General features: G+C 40.5%; 1 protein-coding gene across 9 annotated transcripts in view; it reads left to right on the forward strand.

Annotated features, from left to right (window-relative positions):
- The window catches only part of LOC145547174 (cyclic AMP-dependent transcription factor ATF-7), a 94005-nt gene that overhangs the window by 57251 nt on the left and 18551 nt on the right, over positions 1–18203 (forward strand). For 6 of the 9 annotated variants that reach the window (XM_081596031.1, XM_081596030.1, XM_081596037.1 and 3 more), the window contains 3 exons: positions 7423–7519; positions 12148–12266; positions 16313–16450. In XM_081596031.1, coding sequence (XP_081452157.1) covers positions 7423–7519; positions 12148–12266; positions 16313–16450 — 354 coding nt within the window. The remainder of the gene's footprint in view (positions 1–7422; positions 7520–12147; positions 12267–16312; positions 16451–18203) is intronic. The other 3 variants (XM_081596032.1, XM_081596033.1, XM_081596034.1) reach the window with 1 other exon arrangement.

Genomic DNA, 18203 nt, shown 5'->3' on the forward strand with positions numbered 1-18203 from the left:
TGCTGCTGCTGCGGTTGTATTTATTTGTTGAACAATCCTGTGCTTTGAAATGATTCATTCAAGAGCCATGAAGCATTCAAAGCAGGATGTGTGACTCATTTCATAAACAGCAGCATCTTGAAGTAGAAAGCAGGAACCTAAGATTGACCAAGGTACAAATGAAAGTTATGTTGGATTGAGGTGTGTGTGTTTAGTCCCTTCCCTTCTCCCTTTTCCCACTTTCCCAAACCTAAATGATATCTTGCATTGGGAATAGAAGTTCTCCAGTGAGGGTGAGAAGCGTAAGACTGTTGGAGATCTCCCAGTTTGTTCTTTCAGAATACGCGATCAGTTGAAGTGATTAAATAGCGTTTTCAAAAAGGTCAGCTATTCTTTCCACCCTGATCAGCACCAATATCACTATATTCTAGAGCTTTCTACCTATAGGTATCAGTTTTCTCCTGCTTTTTCAAGCTATTTTCTTTCATCAGGATATGCCAGAGTGTAGATATTATAATAAAAGAAGGCTATTCTGTTCATGAAGTGCTGCCAAACCCACAAACTTTGGAGAAGAGTATAGTTAGGTTTCAGCATAAGTGATTTTTCAGACTATCACAAATAGAAACTCAATTCCCTGATAGTTTAGGCATCCAGGACTCATTTCCTAGTAACTAAAGAGTTCTGATTTGTCTCCTTCTCCCAGTCTACTCTTCTAAAACAAGGAAAGGGACGTGAATTAATCATAGGTCAGGATATAAGAGCATTTTAAAATGTGAGGCAAATCCACATGGAAACTGGAGCTGTGGTGGCCAAAAACAACACTTCAGGAATGAATCTGGCTAAGGGTGCCGTGCATACTGCACAGAAGTTTCACTGGTCACAAAAATTTACCAAGGACTTAGCTTACAACTACTACATTTCTAATGCCCGTATGCTTATGCCTGGCTCAGAGTCAATAGACAAAAATTTATCTTTAGTTTGGGCTAAGCTCTCATTTGCCCTGAGCCTTCTCTTCAATTCTGTTTAGTGGTGCTGTTTCAACAAGTGTCTGGGAAACTTGTCTTAATGGGATTAGGAAAAGAACTCTCTCTGCATTGACTTATTTAGAATTATTCTACAAAGAAAAACTAATTTTTAAATATCATACCTGTCTACCTTAAGATTTAAAAAGGAAAAGAGGGGAGAGCTAACTGAATATATGCTGTATGCCAAGTACTAAGTTTTATGTAACTATTTCGTTTAAAAGCTTAAGAAAAGTGGGGTGTGAGGGGGCCTTCTGGGGTGCCTGAAATGTTTTAGATGTTGACCTGGTTGTGATTACACCAGCATAGGCTTCCCTGTGGCTCAGACAGTAAAGAATCTGCCTGCAATGTGGGAAACTTGGGTTCAATCCCTGGGTTGGGAAGATCCCCTGGAGCAGGGAATGGCAACCCATTCTAGTATTCTTGCCTGGAGAATTCCACGGACAGAGGAGCCTGACACGCTACAGTCCATGGGATCGCAAAGAGTTGGGCACAACTGAGCAACTAACACTTTCACTTTATTTCTTTTCATACTTATATAAAAATTCATTGAGCTCTACACTTGAGATTTTTGCAGTTTATATACATTATACATCAACTTTTTAAAAATTTAAGGCTTCGTTCACTGACATGTATTCCTGATTTCCAGTTCCCACTGTGCTTGTTCTTCAGGCCATTCCTAACTTTTTACTTAGTTCTGTTTATTTAGTCAGTTTGCTAGTAGGTGGGATTACAGTTTCTCATTACAGGAGATGGGGTGAAAATGAAACTTCCTAGAAATGGGAAGTATTTTTTACCAAAACTATACCTTCTATGCCCATTCTAATACTAATATCACTTTTCAGATCGACTTCCTCATAGTCCTGTAGTCTATTTTATGCTTTTTAAACTAAGAAAATTTCCTTTCTTGATATTTTTTTCTTCTGTTGAGGAGTGAAAATCTGAAATAGCCTAAAAGCAAATAGCCGATTTGCTTTTTCAGTGTTATCTCTTTGCTACTAACAAGGCAGTGCATGAGAACTGCATTTAGTCTGTTCTTCTCCCAATTACAGTGCCTTCTGTCTCATCTTCCTAATTTCCCTCTCCTAAGTATTTGCAGATTGGCAGTACATCAGCCATTTTCTGAAATGAGGTTGCGAGTTTTCTGTCTGTGGTTTTTTCCTTCCAAGTTTCATATCCAAAAACATGTGTTGGCAGTTTGGCAAAGGAAACTAAAAAACAGCCTTTCTGTTTGTTTGTTTTTTCTTTTCCCTTTATCTTGAAGCAGAGTTTCTCACCAGAGACACCAATGACATTTTGGGTCAGATAATTTTTTGTTTGGGGGAGCTGTCCAGTGCATTTCCCAGGCCTCTGCCCTCTATAGTTCAGTAGCATTCCCTAGGTTGTAATAAGCAAATGTTACATTGCCAAATGTCCCCTGGGGGGCAGAGTTGCCCCTAATTGAGAACCACTACCATAGAGTATAAACTGTATTTAGAGAAAAAGTGTTTTGAGGGGAAAGAATCAAGTTTGGGGACTTCACTAGCAGTCCAGTGGTTAGGGCTCTGTGCTTCCACTGCAGGGGACATGGGTTCCATCCCTTGTAGGGGAACTAAAATCCCACAAGCTGTACAGTGAGGCCAAAAAAGTTAATTTGGAGGAAAAAAAAATGAAGTGTGGCACATGATTAAAATTCCCATTAGATCTTCAGGCATGTTATCTAGATCAGAGCTCTCCAAAAGAAATATATTGCAAGTTACAAAATGTGAGCTGCATAAGTAGTATTGAATTTCCTAGTAGCCACATTAAAAAGTAAAAATAAACAAGTGACATTAATTTTAATAATATATTTTATTTAAGCCAATATATTAAAAATATCATTTCAACATAGAATCAAAATAAAATTGAGATATTTTACATTCTCTTTTTCATTTTTCGTACTAAGTCTTCAAAATCCAGTATGTGTTTTGACTTAGTACATGCGTGAGTGCGTGCTAAGTCTCTTCAGTTGTATCCAACTCTTTGTGACCCTGTCGACTATAGCCCGCCAGGCTCCCTCTGTCCATGGAATTCTCAAGGCAAGAATACTGGAGTGGGTTGCCATGCTTTCTTCCAAGATCTTCCTGACCCAGGGATGGAACCCATGTCTCCTGTGTCTTTACCCACTGAACCACCTGGGAGGCCCTTGTGTGTACAGTACAGGACAGTACATCTCAATTTGGACTAGCCACATTTCAAGTGCTCAATAACCACATGTGGCTAGTGGCTACCATATTGAATAGGGCAAATCTAAACCATCCTGGTCTCTAGCTATGGTGCAAATTAGCACATAATACTTTCCCTATCCCATTCATGCCAAGAAGCTGTCCTGATTCATTTATTTGGGCAAATAAGACTCTCAACTTTATTGTGTTACTATTTACATCTTCTCCCAGGGCATATAAACTGCTTTCATGATCCAGTATAACTTAAATTCTTCAGTCCAGTTTTGAATAATATCAATCCTAAGTTATCTTGGAGATGGTTAATATCTACACATTTATTGAAAATTATCATTTTTTACTCTACAACCAGAGTGAATATTCCCTAAGTTGAGTGGCTCTTTGCCAAAACCTTAGTCATAGGAAGACTCACTAACTGTATTAACAAATGAGAGAGCTGGATTTTTAAATGGGCAATAATTCAAAAAGGAAATCCTTTTAAGGAGCCCCTCTACCCATTTTATTTAATTCAATAGAATAATCTTTTTAATAAGGTCAAATTTTTATCACTTAATAATTTTAGACTTTTTAATTGAGAAATTGCTTTTAAAGGGATAGGTTCCTAAGCATGCGGTTCAAGATTCACCTAGAGGCTTCCCTCATAGCTCAGTCAGTAAAGAATCTACCTGCAGTGCAGGAGACCCAGGTTCAATCCTTGGATTAGGAAGATCCCCTGGAGAAGGAAATGGCTACACACTCCAGTATTCTTGCCTGGAAAATCCCATGGACAGAGAAGCCTGGTGGGTTGCAGTCTATGGGGTCGCAAAGAGTCAGGCACGACTGAGCGAGTAACACTTCACTTCACAGAGAATTCTTGAGTTAACTCTTAAATATAACAAGAGAAAATATAAGGAACAATGAAAATAATAGCCAGATTGACATTCATTTTGATTAAAAAAAAAAAGTTTAGGACTTGCCTGGTGGTGTGGCGGACAGGAATATGCCTGCCAATGCAGGGAACATGGGTTCAATCCCTGATCTGGGAAAATGCCACATGTCATGGAGCAACTAAGCCCCTGCACCACAACTACTGAGCTGGTGCTCTGGGGCCCTCAAGCCATATCTCTAATGAGCCTCTGGGCCACAACTACTGACACCCATGTGCCGAAGGCCTGTGCTCCACAACAAGAGAAGCCGTGCACCACAACTAGAGAGTAGCCCCCACTCTGCAACTAGAGAAAGCCCGTGTGCAGCAACAAATACCAACACTCTTTAATTAAAAAAAAAAAAAAAAATTAAGTAAACTTGTATTCTCTTCCTAACTCTGGCCATACAAGAGTTGTGTTAGAAATAGCAGGGAGCCCCCAACTAAAATAAATAAATTTATAAAAAAAAAAAAAAGAACTAGCAGGGCGAGATGACTGGAGCCAAACCATGCCAGTGCCCTGCTTCTTAAGCTCCTCCTTCTGCCATTTTTGCTCCTCCTGTGAAGCATACTATCTGATTTAGTTTGGAAGGATTCTTAGTTTTTGTAGTGTTATGACCCACAATGGCAGTTTGATGAAGCCTATGAACCCCTCCTCAGAATAATATTTTTAAATCAGTAAAATAAAAGACATAGGATTACAAAAGAAGCGATTTTATTTTATATACAGTTATCAAAATGCTTTGAAAATATTTGATAATACATGTGTTTTTTTAAGCATAATACTGTCTGTAAATTAAGTTCTAGTGGTAGGTCTGGCAACTCATAATTTTGAAGTAGTGATGAGTAGAAAGGCTATTCTGAGATACCTATAATAACTAATGTAATATGAGAATATGTACAATTTCTATGATGAATTAGGAATGCTAAATTTCGGAGTTTAGTGAAAATGAAGATGTAATTTTTTTCCTATGATCACAGTTTTCAAAACCCTGTGAGATGCTGATGGGTGGGAGATCAAGGTTAACCACGTTCAGTTCTCTTCAGACACCAGCTATTGGTTTGGAAAAAATAAACTGCCCAACGGGGAATAGGGTGGTGTGAAGGGAGTGGGGCTGTGTAGCAGAGAGGAACAAGAACTAGAGAACAAACAGATCACAACTATGCAGAAAAGTTGTAACAAGAAGGGGAGTTGCCTTTTAAAATACTAAATGATCCTAACTAGAGCAAAGCCTGGAGATTTAAAATCTTTCTCCAAGCAGTTTTGGGTAAGCTAGATTTCTGATAGTAGAAAAAGGCTTTTTGCTTGAAAGTCATTCTTCTGTATTCTAGAACATTGTGCCAAATTTTTTAAACTACATACAGAAAATTTCCTTGAAGTACCTATAAATGTGTTTTTGAAAAAAGATTGTCAGAACATCACCAGTACATTTTGAAAACATATACCCTAATGCACTACTCTTCCTGTCCCTGTAAAGTGATTGTTTTTCCTCTTTTGTAGACGAGTTCTGCTCATTTCCTTTTACCGAATACCCAGCAATCCCAAACCCTCTGCACTGATTTGTTTAACCTAGAAATGTCATACCCATGGTTAAAAGACTATTCCGCCCCTTTCCCGTGCCATCCTTTCCTTAGGGAAAAATCTGTGACTGAAAAAGTTGATGCCTATGATAACTAATCATTGTGTACGTTGCCTAAAGTTAACCAACGATGGAGAAAACTAAAGTTCTTGGCTAAATATCCACACACTCTATTCAGTTTTGTCCTAGATCCATTGGAAACAACTAAGGCAGTCTTCTTTTGACTGTTTTACTTCTTGATTCTTAATATATTTAATTGAAAATTCCCTTTACCCTTCAGGCTTGTAGGCCTAGCCTGGAAAGATTTTAGGTCTTAAGCTTCAGTTATGATAGAGCTTAGAGAAGATATGGGGAAAGCTACTTTTAGGTAAAATAAAGAAATTTAAACAGTTCAGTTTTGCTTTCTTGCCTGGATAGGTGCTAGGATAGAGCCAACTCCTGACTGGTTTGTAGTCAAGAAGAGCTGTGGATAGAGAGCCAAAGGAATGGTTTTGGTGGGAAATGTGTATCTATCTAATGAGAGTGAAAAAAAAAAGACTAACCAATCATTATTTTTAGAAACAAAAAGACAAATAGAACCATGTTTCAGAGCCTGGCTAGTGAAAGAGCTGTGGAAAACTGCAGCATCCAAGCTGTTACTGTGTTGCAGGCATGTTTTAATGAAGGAACATGGCCAGGCAGCCTCAAAGGGAATTTTGAGGGTATCATTCTTCTGAATTACTGCGGTTCATCTGTTCTCTTCACCACCCCCTTCTAAAGAAAGGGGGGAGCATAAATTACTGTCCAGTAACCCTGTCTTACTTAGTCATAAAGTGAGGCAGACCTAGCCTCACATTTTCATTGTCCTTTCACCAGACCCCTAAATAAATAAAATCTCCATACCATATCCTTTTTCCCTTCCCTCATCCTGCCTACAGGCTTCTCCCTACCCTAACAAAAAAAAATTTTTTTTTCTTGCTTACATTTTTATTCTACCATTATATAGTCAACGGCATTGCACTGGCCCCTTTATGGCTGATGGAGCCCAGGCGGGCTGCCCGATGAAGGGAGACAGCATTTGGCCGATGGGGCTGGTGTGTGCCATTACTGCTGGCCATTGGGCCTCTGTCCTCTACAGCTCCATCCTGGCTCATTAAAACCCTGAGCCAAATAGCTGGGCAGGCGCCTGCTGCAGCACTGTAGGGGCCAGGAAGTTAAATGGTTCTCCTAATCCTGCATAATTTATCTCTCTGTTAGCCCCCTCATAAATAGTCCAGTTCAGCCCTACCATGGAGAGCTTCATTCTGAATTTCCTATATTTTTGTGATGACCAGCTAGTACCCAGCCTTTCCCTTCTCCTTTCTTTATTATCATTATTAAACATTATTTTCCCCTTGCTTGCTACAAGCTAGCCTTAATGTTTTTTTCATTTGGAACCTCCTGCCTGGATCCCACTTCACCAACAATCTGTCCATTTCTCTCATTTGGACCTGGTATTACAGAGCAGTTGGTGCTATGGTCTTCCCCTTCCCCTCTCCTCCAGATTTCTAGTGCTTCATTTTCTCCTTTCCTATTTTCTCTTTTTTAACCCATCTCCTCTCCTTTGCCATCATTTTCATTTTTTTCTTCCTTCCCATTCCCTCTCCAGCCCCTCTTTCCAGGGACTAACCTTACTGTAGGATGTTTGGTAGGACATTTTAAAAAGGGCACTGAGTCACTTTTTTTTTTTTCACATCTCTGTTTCTGTTTCGTTTCAGAGATTTACAAACGAGGACCACCTGGCAGTTCATAAACACAAGCATGAGATGACATTGAAATTTGGCCCAGCCCGAACTGACTCAGTCATCATCGCAGGTATTTGCTGCCCCAGAAGCCACGTGCCTAGATATCACCAGACAGTTAAGATTAATACCAGGGACCAGATGTACTGGGAGCTGTACTCCCCTTGTCCCATTAAGAGCCCTTATGTGATCTGCATTTAATCAGGAGAAAGGAACACTGAAAGCTCCCAAGTTTCTATTGTGCCCTCCACTCTCTCAGTTTGTAATACAAGATTGGGTTCTGCGGTTTTTGAGGTGGGTGTGTTGAGGTTTTTGTCTTAGCTGTTTTCAGTCTATTCCCTCCTTGCCTTTTTATTAAGACTTTGGAAGATTTACAGACAAAAGATGCCTTTGACATTTTTCCCTACCCACAGCGAAGGGGTGAACAAAAGAAAGCAAGGAAGCTGACCTAGCCTGGCCGCTTCTCTTCCACTGGGTGTCACTTTTCCCCCAAGCAGGCAGGTTGTCAGTTCGTAAATTCAACTTCCCTTTATGACTGCGGACACCATTGAGGGCAAATAAGACACTTAGTCAGTGGGACTTTTCTAAGCCAATTTGGGTGACCTGGAACTTCTCACTGGTTGTTTTAGATACTGTTTTGCTTACCTATGCCATTCTCAAGGGAGCATTCTCAGCAGCTCCTCTCAAACAGTGCAGCAGTTCTATCGTGCCATTTTCAGCTAGACAGGCAGACAAAGTGGGCTCTCTCTTTTGATACCAAGAGGGGTTCTGATTTAGCCTGAGTTAAGCAAGCTTACCTCAATGTTTAACCAATGGAGAATTTAGTGATGATTATTGTATTGTATCAGTTAATAATTCAGGTAAGGCACAATTTCTCTAAGTGTGTGCGTGTTCAGTCATGTCCGACTCTTTGCAACCGCATGGACTGTAGTCCACCAGACTCCTCTGTCCATGGAATTTTCCAGGCAAGAATACTGGAGTGGGTTGCCGTTTCCACCTCCAGGGGATCTTCCCAACCTGGGGATCAAACCCACATCTCCTACATTGGTAGGTGGATTATTTACCTCTGCATCACCTGGGAAGCCCAGTCTCTCTAAGTACTACTAGCCAAAATGCTGTTTGAGACACAGAGGAGAAAAGAGAGAACCTTCTCCCATAGTTCTGTACATGAAGGAAGGACCTTGCGCTACAGATCTCCTATACCTTATTATTTGTTGAATATCTACCATGTGTACCAGGCACTTTGCTGGGAGCTTATGAGTTGTAATTCCTGGAAAAAGACTTAAGTCGGGGACGTTGTCATTAATGATCCTTAAGAAAGCCTGGGGAAGGTCCTTGGAAGAGAGGAGAGAGCATAAACATGTATGCAGGCAACACATACTTAAATTTATTGTTGGGGCATGTATATATGGAAAAAATTTTAGTATTTTAAGTCAAGTATAAGTGAATAATACAAACAGCATCAGTACTCAGAGAATTATTATTAAGTGAAATTGATTGAAGAAGTCTATGAAAGAGGTAAATTTGGGGCTCTTGAAAGTCCCTTGAACAGCAAGGAGATCAAACCAGTCAATCCTCAAGGACATCAACCCTGAATATTCATTGGAAGGGCTGATGGTGAAGCTGAAGATCCAATACTTTGGCTACCTGGTGCAAAGAGCTGACTCATTGGAAAAGACCCCAATGCTGGGAAAAATTGAGGGCAGGAGGAGAAGGGGGCGACAGAGGATGAGATGGTTGGATGGCATCACCAACTCAATGGACGTGAGTTTGAACAAACTCCGGGATAGTGAAGGACAAGGCAGCCCAGTGTGCTACAGTCCATGGGGTTGCAAAGAGTTGGACCCGACTTAATGACTGAACACACACACCAAATTTGGGGCAAAGTTATCAAGCTGGAGAGATTATTCCAAATGCGTGGAAATGTCTATGTCACCCTCCATGAGTGGGGAGAGAAACTGATACAGGACAGTCCTAAGGAGATAAAATGTTTTCCTGTTATTCTTTGCCTTCTGTTTCAGGGCATTCATCCCATTGCACATTTCAGCTATCCTATCTAGTCTGGTGATTCTCATATCTCTAAATTAAGACCTGGTACCTCACATGTATTTCAGCCCCTACTGAACACTTACTTGTGTATCTTTCTGTTTTCAGATATTCATGTCAGTGACTGTCAGTTAAGGAATTCCTTGTCCCCAAAACCAGTTCTTCTGCTTTGATATTCAGTGATATCAATAGTCTCAAAATCTTGTATTGTTTTATTCTTTCTTCAGTTCTGACTGTTGTATTCCTTTCTGTGCTTCCTGCCATCTACCATCAGTGTGCTTGAATTCCTCCATAGTCTCCTACCTGGCCTCCTTGCCTGGTCTCTCATTCTAATCCATCTTGCATTCTGTTGAAAAGCCAGACTTCCTGAAATTCTTGTCCTCTGCTCAAAATCTGTCATTATCTTCCTATTTTCTCTTACTTTAAGGCTATTTTTATTTGGATTTTCAAGCTTTCTATAACCTTGCCTATGGTATTTACCCATCTTTAAATGCAACTTATATCCCTAACCTGATTGTCTTTTGACCTACACATACCTTTTCCTCCTCATCTATGTATTGGTGCCCATACCTGCGCTTCTCTCTGTGCCTTCACCTGCCTGACTCCTCTTATCCTACTAATCTCTCTCATCTACCATCTGAAGCCATTCTTTGAGGCCCAGCTCAAGTCCCACTTCTTGAAATCTTTCCTAATTGCTCCGTCATTAATTTGTCTTTATTTCTGTAACAGTTTTATTTTCTGCTGTACATGGCACATATCTTTTGTATACTGTGATACTCTCTATATAAATTAATTTTATTTCCTCAACTAAAAAACATCCTCTTAGCTCTCTATGGCAAGAACCATATCTTCTTTTTGGCCCAAACTCCTATACTTCTATCTCTCCCCCTCCCCCAAATGTACACACAGTTTATACATATAGCAGCAAAACACAGAAAGCATTCAGTAAACACCTGTTAATTTCTCTGGAATCATCAGAGCAAGCTAAGGGTTTTCGTATATACATTTTCTGGCTGTTTGGCTGTTTGTTCAAGAATGGGAAAAGTTTATATGAGCCTCAGGCCAGAGATCCAAAAGGCCCTCTTCTGCTGTAACCATGCCCTTAGCTGCCCCGTCCTGTTCCACTTGAGCTGTGATTTTTTTATGTGCCCTTACTGAAGTACTCTCTAAGCATAAGGGAATATTACCTCCACTCACCCGGGGATGGAGGGAAAGTGGCTTTATCGTTGGCCAACCAAAGCTGCCAGAGAACCTTTTAAAACTATTTTGGGAGGTTAGTGGTAAGTTTTCCAAACACTCTGATTCAGAAGAGGTTTTGTTTAAATTTAAAAAAGAAAAAGTTATGTTGTTTCCATGGAAAATCCCACTGGACTATTCCTAATTGATCGTGCTAAGAGGAGTGATTTTAGCCCCAGTTCTCACTCCTTAAAATATTGTTTAAACATCATTCTATCCCTGTCGTTCAGTTAGTGGTTTGGAATATGAGATGAATCCCTGAAGTGATTAGCACTGCAAGGAAAACCGTCATAATAGAGTTAGGACTGGGGAACAAGATTCAACTGACCTAAGAGAGAAAAGGGACTTCCCAGGTGGCACTAGTGGTAAAGAACCCACCTGTCATTGCAGAGGATATAAGAGATGCGGATTCAATTCCTGGGTCAGGAAGATTCCCTAGAGAAGGGCATGGCAACCCACTTCAGTATTCTTGCCTGGAGAATCCCATGGACAGAGGAGCCTGGTGGGCTACAGTCCATAGGGTCACAAAGAGTCAGACACGACCGAAGCAACTTAGCACGCAAGAGAGGAAAACTAGAAAAACAGGATGGGGAGAGAGAAGCTCAAATCTAAAATTCAAGTCGCTTGAAAAGTTCCCGTGGGTTACCCAGAGCCTTCCTCTTCCCAAGGGCAGAGGCAGTGTGCTGAGGAAAGATTTGTGCAGCCTCTGAGAGGATATTTTGGCTGGCAAATTAAATCCAAATATCCTGGTTTCCGGAATTTGCTGTTGGTCTCAGGTCTCCGTCCAGTGAGGTCTATTGTTTGCAGTTTCCTTTTCTAGCTCACGATCTTGCTGTCTTGTTCCCCAGCCCCTAGATGTGCCTGGAATGCCTTCAAGAAGGTAACAGACTCTTACCTTAGTGACAACTGAAAAACAAGGCACCATTTCTTACTTGGTAGCTTTGGCAAGTAGACTCAGCCATCTGATCCTCATTCTCCTCCTCATCAGATTTTAGTGTCCATCTGCTTACACCTACTCACTTCAGACCTAGCAGAGAATAAGTGTAAAGGGAAAATGTCACTCAACTGTACTTGATTTTCCGACCTAGAAGTTTCACAGACTCCACCTGGGTGGGCAGTTTTGTTTTGTTTTGGGGGTGAGGGAGCTGAAACCAGCCTCTCAGAGAAAGGTGGTTACATATAGATAGTCACACAACGAAACATTGTTCTCTCATCCCTTTGCTGGCCTTGAGGCAACATAGCACAGACACCCCCTGGTGGCCTAGTACCACTTTACTTACTAGTGCTCCATAAAAGCAAATTTGCCTAAACACAGATTCTTTCCAAACAGAAGAATAAAAATGTGTTCTTGATGTGCTCTCTAGTTTTAATTTCAGATCAAAACTAAAATAAAACTTCCTTTTCTTTTCATGTCTACAGATCAAACTCCTACTCCAACTCGATTCCTAAAGAACTGTGAAGAGGTGGGACTCTTCAATGAACTAGCTAGCTCCTTTGAACATGAATTCAAAAAAGCTGCAGATGAAGATGAAAAAAAGGCAAGAGGCGGGACTTTTGCTAAAAAATTGGTGGTGTTCAGATCTAGGCAACTTGCACTGTGCCCTGGGATAATTTGCATAATTTGTCAAAGCAACAAATTATGAGCTTGGTTCTATAGAACCAGATAATACTCACTTATCCTTTTCAGCCATTCAAGTCTTTAGGGGGTCTAGGTGATGCATAAGCACAAATGTTGGGTCTTCATAAAAAACCAGTTTTCTTGCCCTTCCTGTGGATATTGTTCAGTAATCTAGTTTTTAAATTATTTTTGTTCTGAATGTGTTGAAGATGTTAAAAAATATATATAAATCACTCAAATTTTGTTATATAATGGGTTTTTTTTTTTTTCCAAATACCACTCTTTTCTGAGCTAATCAGACTTCTCACCTGGATTGTTTTATTCAATCAGCCAATCAGTAGACATTTACTGAATTTTGACTCTTCTTTGTTTCAGTGTATGTAACTCCTACCTCCAAGTAACTCTGTAGTAATAATCAAGACATTAAGCTTAAGGAAGGATGTTCTTAAAAGCCTTTCGAAGGAGATCAACCAGGATTGTGAAAGAACTAGAAATTAGGTCACTTTGGGAACATTTAAAGAAACCGATTTTTATATATTTTTAAAAATTTTTTTCCTGCATACACATGTATGTATATTTTATTGCATAGAAAGGATCATACTTGTCTCCTGTTTTATTTTCTTATTTTGATTTGGCCACACCCAGTGGCATTGGGATCTTGGTTCACCAACCAGGGATCAAACCCGGACCCACTGCAGTGGGAATGTGGAGTCTTAACCACTAAACCACCAGGGAAGTGTGAAAAGAAATTTTGTTGGAACAAAATTGCAGTCTTCAAATAGTTGAAGAGTTTTTGTGTAAGAGAGGAGTTAAACTTGCTCTGTGAGGCCCAGAAGTAGAAATAGGACCAGGATAGGAAACTATCACAAGGTATGTCCAGTTATATGGAGGTCACTTAGGATAGATATTGTGGAGAGGATTAAAATATTGGAATCACTTCAGATTCTGAGATGCTGTGATCCTGATTTTAACCTTTATATTCAAGATCCCTAGAGAATCCTTTAGTTTGGAAGATCAGAGGAAATAATTCGAGAAGCAGAGTCAAAGAAAAATAGTTCCCATGGAATAAGGGGCTTGGGGGCAAAAGAAAAAGTCAACGTTTACTCTATCTAAGAATTATAATTCTGGGTTATTAGTCACTACTTAAAATCAGATCTGTGTTCCATAATAATTCAGAAAAAATTCCAATATCTCTATCTCAGAACATATACACATTAACACGTGTACCTCCCATAATTGCATGGTGCAGTGAGGCGTGGAATCGCATCAGAATACAGGAAAGCTAAGACTTAAGAAAAAATTTCCAGGGAGGACTCTTTCCCTCTAAGAGGGAGATAGCAGTGAGACAGCTTATTCTTAGGTAGGTCGATAAGGAGACCAGGGCCCTTGAGGAAAGCTCTGAGTTGTTATGGCAACAACCTGTTTCTACTGAGACCAACTTTCTTTAAGTCTAGAGCTAAGGATTACACAACAAAACAGCACATCTTGCTCACTGGTATGTTTTTCCTTAAGCTCTGTATATAGTATATAATCATTATATAACAACAATGTATCTTTCTTGGAGACTTGTTTCTCCTTAACAGAAACCTTCTGACTAATCCTATTATCTTAAGATTATGTTGTGGGAGTGGGTCTGATAAGACCTTTACAACCTTAAGATACTCTTTTGATCTATTGTTGGTACCAGTTGAAAAAGTATATAAAGCCCCACCCAAACTAGTGATTGAGGCACTCATTGCCCACTTCTGATGTCTCTGTCAGAAGCTGCCTCTCTTCACTGTTATAAAACTTCTGCTACACAAAAGCTCTGAGTGATCAAGCTTTGTCTCTGGCCCTGGATCGAAATCGCTCCTCTGGAGGCCACAAATCCGACACCATTCACTATAAGCTATCAGCAGGTAAATCAAAAGAGTTTGTGCACAATTTTTCTATCCATCTTAAATTATAAGAATGACATGTTCCTATCACTGGGAGTCTTTCCTAGTTCTATAGCTTTCTGTCATCTTCATTTCCTGTTATCTCCCACATATTAAAAAGTGGGGGAAACTCAGTGGCGTGTATTTGTAGTTCTCCTTTCAAATGGCAGAACTTGCCATGGTCTGCACATCATTCTTTTTATTAATCAGTTGCTTACAATCTATGTGATATAATTTTATTTTACAGTTTCCCTACTTCATCCCCCCTGTCATTTCTTCCTCCCCCCAAACAAAGAAATCAGTCAAATTGTTTCCACCAGGTTGTGAAGGATTTTAAACCAAACTCAATATGCTATGCTATGCTAAGTCGCTTCAGTCGTGTCCGACTCTGTGCGACCCCATAGACGGCAGCTCACCAGGCTCCCCCATCCCTGGGATTCTCCAGGCAAGAATACTGGAGTGGGTTGCCATTTCTTTCTCCAGTGCATGAAAGGGAAAAGTGAAAGTGAAGTCGCTCAGTCGTGTCCGACTCTTAGCGACCCCATGGACTGTAGCCTACCAGGCTCCTCCGTCCATGGGATTTTCCAGGCAAGAGTACTGGAGGGAAATTCAAGAAAATTAGCCTCCTTTTAAAGGCTCCAAGTCTTTTCCACTACCCTTTTAGCTCGGTTGACACAGTTAGTCAGGCCTTTACTCACTGGGCATCTCTTGGTGTTTCTCCCTGCTTGGTTAGGGGTGGTCTTCACCTCTTCTTGATGAGAAGCATAGGCTCAGTGGAAAATTATCTCCAGGAGTGTTTTTTGAGCGCAAAACTTCTCTGAACCACAACTTTTCTAGGAGATGCCTCTAGGAGGTTTTAAACTTGTGGTTGTATTTACTTAGAGGCCTCTCCTTCCCACTACCCTCTGACTTCAGGGATCCAAGAATTAGCCCAGTTGGACGTGACATCTGTGTAGAAAAAAATGAGGGCAGAAATTGAAACCATCTTTGCTGTTGCTCATCCTTATCAGATTGAAGAGAAAGAACCATTACCACCTTCTCTAATGTAGTAGATACCAGATTATCTTCAATTCCATCAAATACCAGGATTTCTAGTGATTAAGATAGCGAGGGATAAATTAAAAACAAGCTCCTCTTTCACCAAGAAGCCTAGGATGTGGGAAGAACAGAACAAAGAATCTACTTTGTCATGAAACTGAACTGCCAACGCCAGCCTCCCTGTTGTGGTGCAGTATCGGGGTCATCTTAGATGGTTTATTGTTCTCTTCAAAGCCACTTACGGCTCCCCAGTTCTGTGAGGCGATTGCACCACTGCCAGAAAAGTACTCTTTCCCTTCTGGTTTTCTCCAGTCCTGCCCCTAGGACCAGGTTCTAGTTTCTTTCACTGATCAAATGATCAGCCTTTCCTTTCTTTGTTACCCGAAAACCCTATATTCCTAACTGCAGCAGCAGCCTCTAGCACCAGATTTTGGGGTGAGAACACCATCAAGCATGGCGACTTCCCCATAAAAGATATTTCCTACTTCATTGACAGTACTTTAATAGCCAATTTTATTTTGTTTGCTTTTGATAAGTGGGTAACCTGGTCATTCTGATTGGCAGAAAAAGTGTTCAAAACTCTTTAGTAGCCGATGGAGCTGGCTGAGAATAGGAAGGCACTGGATTCAGGAATTGTACTTTTCTGAAAAATAATCATAGTATTTGATTGATAAATGACATTTTTTTTTTTTTATTTTCTCCTTTCAGGGTCTTCATAGGCATTTTAAGTTTTTTTTTTTTCCTTCTTTCAGAATCTTTATCAGTATTCATCCATGGTGAGGCAGGTATAAATAATTTCATTTTATAGTTGGGAAACAGAAGCCCTGAGAAGTTTAAGGATTTGGCCAGAGTTGTAAAACCTGGGTTCCACATTTCTTTGACTTTCAGTTTGGTGCTTTGACCAAGGATTGAACTTTTAGAAGTATATCCCTCATCTTTTAACTGGGAAGATATAGATTAAACCTGAAGGGAATCAAGGGATTGAACTATGCTCATTTCTCTCTTTTAACAGGCTGCTTCTGGGCCCCTTGACATGTCTCTGCCTTCTACACCAGACATCAAAATCAAAGAAGAAGAGCCAGTGGAGGTAGACTCATCCCCACCTGACAGTCCTGCCTCTAGCCCTTGCTCCCCACCACTTAAGGAGAAGGTAAAGCTGTTTACCAAGACTCATATGAAACTTTAATTGATAGATGATGTTTTAATGCAATAGTTGTATAAACACAGTGTGATAAAGAAGGATTGATTATATTTAAATAAATGTTAATTGTTTAGAGGATTTATATAAATTACACCTATTCTCTGACCCAGCAATTCCACTTCTAAGTCTGTATGGAAGAGAAATTAGTGCATATGTCCACCATATGGATGCACCATAAGGATGTTCATAGCAGTTGTATTCATCAGTTCAATTCAGTTCAGTTCAGGCCCTCAGTTGTGTCTGACTCTCTGAGACCCCATGAACCACAGCACACCAGGCCTCCCTGTCCATCACCAACTCCCGGAGTTCACCCAAACCAATGCCCATTGAGTCGGTAATGCCATCCAACCATCTCATCCTCTGTCGTCCCCTTCTCCTGCCCTCAATCTTTCCCAGCATCAGGGTCCTTTCAAATGAATCAACTCTTTGCATCAGGTGGCCAAAGTATTGGAGTTTCAGCTTCAGCATCAGTCCTTCCAATGAACACCCAGGACTGATCTTTAGGATGGACTGGTTGGATCTCCTTGCAGTCCAAGGGACTCTCAAAAGTCTTCTCCAACACCACAGTTCAAAAGCATCAATTCTTCGGCGCTCAGCTTTCTTTATAGTCCAACTCTCACATCCATACATGACTACTATACTGACCTTTGTTGACAAAGTAATGTGTCTGCTTTTTAATATGCTGTCTAGGTTGGTCATAACTTTCCTTCCATGGAGTAAGCATCTTTTAATTTCATGGCTGCAATCACCATCTGCAGTGATTTTGGAGCCCAGAAAAATAAAGTCAGCCACTGTTGCCACTGTTTCCCCATCTATTTGCCATGAAGTGATGGGACCGGATGCCATGATCTTAGTTTTCTGAATGTTGAGCTTTCAGCCAACTTTTTCACTCTCCTCTTTCACTTTCATCAAGAGGCTCTTTAGTTCTTCACTTTCTGCCATAAGGGTGGTGTCATCTGCATATCTGAGGTTATTGATATTTCTCCCGGCAATCTTGATTCCAGCTTGTGCTTCATCCAGCCCAGCATTTCTCACGATGTACTCTGCATATAAGTTAAATAAGTAGGGTGACAATATACAGCCTTGACGTACTCCTTTTCCTATTTGGAACCAGTCTGTTGTTCATGTCCAGTTCTAACTGTTGGTTCCTGACCTGCATACAGGTTTCTCAAGAGGCAGGTCAGGTGGTCTGGTATTCCCATCTCTTAAAGAATTTTCCACAGTTTATTGTGATCTACGTAGTCAGAGGCTTTGGCATAGTCCATAAAGCAGAAATAGATGTTTTTCTGGAACTCTGTTGCTTTTTCGATGATCCAGCGGATGTTGGCAATTTGATCTCTGGTTCCTCTGCCTTTTCTAAATCCAGCTTGAACATCTGGAAGTTCACAGTTCACATATTGCTAAAGCCTGGCTTGGAGAATTTTGAGCATTACTTTACTAGCGTGTGAGATGAGTGCAGTTGTGCGGTAGTTTGAGCATTCTTTGGCATTGCCTTTCTTTGGGGTGGGAATGAAACTGACCTTTTCCAGTCCTGTGGCCACTGCTGAGTTTTCCAAATTTGCTGACATATTGAGTGCAGCACTTTCACAGCATCATCTTTTAGGATTTGAAATAGCACAACTGGAATTCCATCACCTCCACTACCTTTGTTTGTAGTGATGCTTCCTAAGACCCACTTGACTTCACATTCCAGGATGTCTGG

This window comes from Giraffa tippelskirchi, chromosome 4 (assembly GCF_054371585.1).
Source record: "Giraffa tippelskirchi isolate mGirTip1 chromosome 4, T2T-mGirTip1v1.2.pri, whole genome shotgun sequence".
In the NCBI taxonomy this organism is placed as follows: Eukaryota; Metazoa; Chordata; class Mammalia; order Artiodactyla; family Giraffidae; genus Giraffa; species Giraffa tippelskirchi.